General features: G+C 31.3%; 1 protein-coding gene across 1 annotated transcript in view; it reads left to right on the forward strand.

Annotated features, from left to right (window-relative positions):
- LOC105622176 (glutamate-gated chloride channel) overlaps nucleotides 1-3,041 on the forward strand; it is a 419,590-nt gene that overhangs the window by 140,364 nt on the left and 276,185 nt on the right. Inside the window, exons 4-6 of the mRNA XM_012203609.1 lie at nucleotides 81-301; nucleotides 493-575; nucleotides 709-849. Of these exons, the coding sequence (XP_012058999.1) occupies nucleotides 81-301; nucleotides 493-575; nucleotides 709-849 (445 nt within the window). The remainder of the gene's footprint in view (nucleotides 1-80; nucleotides 302-492; nucleotides 576-708; nucleotides 850-3,041) is intronic.

Below are 3,041 nucleotides of genomic sequence, written 5' to 3' on the forward strand. Positions count from 1 at the left end.
TATATGTATATATATATATATATATATATATATATATATATATATACATAAATTATGCAATCGTCTTTCTACTTTCATAGAAATATGAAGTGGAATTCCTACTGCAGCAACAGTGGTACGATCCTCGATTGCGTTATAGCAACAGATCCAGATATGACTTTTTAAATGCGATTCATCATTACGAGAACATCTGGTTGCCGGATACGTATTTCATAATGCATGGCGATTTCAAAGATCCCATCATTCCTGTTCACTTTGCCTTGCGGATATATCGTAACGGCACCGTCAACTATCTTATGCGGTATTTGAAATATCAATATATCTTTTATGCAAATTAAATGTTGTTATTATGATCATTTCTTTTCTTGTAATTGCGAATGTTCTAAGGAATATTTTTATAAAATTTTTTAAATAACTTGAAATATTGGAAAAATTTTAATTTTTTTATTTATCTAAAAACATTCTTCTAAATGCATTATTATCCTTTTACAGGCGTCATCTTATTCTATCCTGCCAGGGTAGACTTAATATCTTCCCTTTCGACGACCCATTGTGTTCATTCGCAATCGAGAGTAGTGAGTAATTAGAATAACTGTTAAATAATTAGAATAACGGTTAATATGAATAACATAATTGTCCTTTTATATTGCTGTCCTTTTAATGCATAATTATAACTTAAATTAATAAAAACTTAATTTTATTTTTCAGTATCATATGAGCAGACAGCGATTACATATGTGTGGAAAAATGATGAGGGTACTTTACGAAAAAGTCCAAGCCTGACGGCACTGAATGCGTATCTCATTAAAAATCAAACAATCACATGTCCAATTAAAGTGAGCTGGCGAGGTAAGCAAAACAATCACTTGTACATTTTCTAAGTTTATTTAGAGAAAAAATGAGGTGTGCGCATCTAAAACAATTTTTTTGAGAATTATAAAAAAAATAATATTAAATGCACTTAACATTTTTCATGCTTCTATAATTCATTGTAATATTAGAATTTTATTTTTCATATATTATTTATTACTTATTTTGCTAATTAAAACAATAATTTTTATGTAAAAATGTAATTTTCTTAATATAATCAAAATACATGTAATATTGATCATATACCCATTTTAATGAACACTTTCCTCCGGAATTATGCAAGATATCGAAATTCTATTTTTACTATTTTTACATTATGTGATTTTTACATTATGTGTCGAGGGGGATATTTTAATTAACAAGATTTCATCTTGGAACCATCAAATGAAGGAACTTTATTTTTGTAAATGGCAATCTAATTTTTCAAATATTATATTTGTAGCCATACTCATTACGAGCGCTCAACGCGTTATGACTCAAAGATAGAAAATCAAACAAACCGCTAAACACGAGCTTCCAATGTTTGTGCACGTTCGAATTATCATCCTTTACGAATGCAGAGAATAATACGATATCTAAATGATGGTGACATGATTTGATACACATCATAATATGCAGGCACTCCACATGTGAAATTACAGTTTTTGTCAAGTTAAAAAATCGATGTTCTCTAATAGTTCTGGCAACTTTTGTTCCAGAAACTTGTTGTAAATCACATTGTAGGATATTATTGAAGAAATGAGTACCGATGATGTATTCATAACATTACATCATTGATTATACCTTTGGTATAGTATTGTATTATACTAATAAGAATTTCTTTGTCATTATTGTGAATTGTATCGATTCACATGGTCTTTACATTAATAAAAGTTATGTCGTCCGAAAACAACACGTTCAAAAAAAAGTTACCATCCTTTCGCATTTTACATGAACCCAATTACAGAATCGTAATCTGTTCCCCAAAATATATCCCCTCGATAAAATATCCATATCGTAAAAATAGGATTTCGATCTTGTCTATGTAGTATCGGAGAAATTCAAGTGCATTAATTAAAATAAAACACACCCTGTATATTTCGAGTATTATCACACACAAATTTCTTTTTAATTTGTTTTTTTCGTTTTAATTGTTCTATGCAAAAGTTCTATGCAAAGGTTCTATGCAAAGAACAACAAATGCAATGTTACACTTAGTACACTTAGTAAAATGAATGCATTTTATATTATACATACACATATATATTTACTTTAATCCAGCACCCCAAAGAAGTGTAAATTCTATCGCGCGATCTCCACGCGGTACATTTTGGATAATACTAATGCCAGCGGTATTGAAATTTTGAAGTCTTAAGAAGATCTCAACTAAGAAGGATTTCTAACTAATGTTTTGAAAATGTGTTGATGTCAGTTATAAGAATATGCAAAGAAAGATATGAATTCCCATTTTAAAAATTCAAATCGACCTCCACACTTTCACAACGCCACCCAAGGTCAATCGCATATGCTCATGTAATGCATTACTTGATCTCCAACAATTTTCATCTGAAACATTTTTCAAAATAATTACTTCTCTCATTTTTAAATAGAATAGAGTGGTCTGAAACATCCGATATAAAGTGTTCTCGATCTATGGGATCACCTTTCATGAGCAGATAGAGCGGACTAACTGAGTCGAAAGATCTTTTATCATTTTTGTTGCAATACTTAGGAAATATTAATTTTTAAAGATCACTAAGTAATCATGTATCCGCGCAGTATACCGCCAAGTATATGTTGGTCGCTTGTTGTACAGGGAGTAGAAACTGCTATAAGGCGCACTGCTTAAGTTATATGCTTAGCGCGCGCCTACCAGGCAGTCCTCATGACAAGTGATCGCAATCGATGATCGGGAATTTAGTAGTTCACGAGTGTATTTATTTAGTAATCTTTAATAGAAATTAATATTTCCTACAGTATTACGAAAATTACAAAATAATGAAGAATTCTCGATTCAGTCCGCTCTACTTGCTCATGAAAGGTGATCTCGTAAATCGGGAACATTTTGAATATACGTAACCCACACACACACACACACACACACACACACACACACACACACACACACACACACACACACACACACACACACACACACACACACACACACACACACACACACACACACACAC

Source organism: Atta cephalotes (assembly GCF_000143395.1).
Source record: "Atta cephalotes unplaced genomic scaffold scaffold00002, whole genome shotgun sequence".
Taxonomy (NCBI): domain Eukaryota; kingdom Metazoa; phylum Arthropoda; class Insecta; order Hymenoptera; family Formicidae; genus Atta; species Atta cephalotes.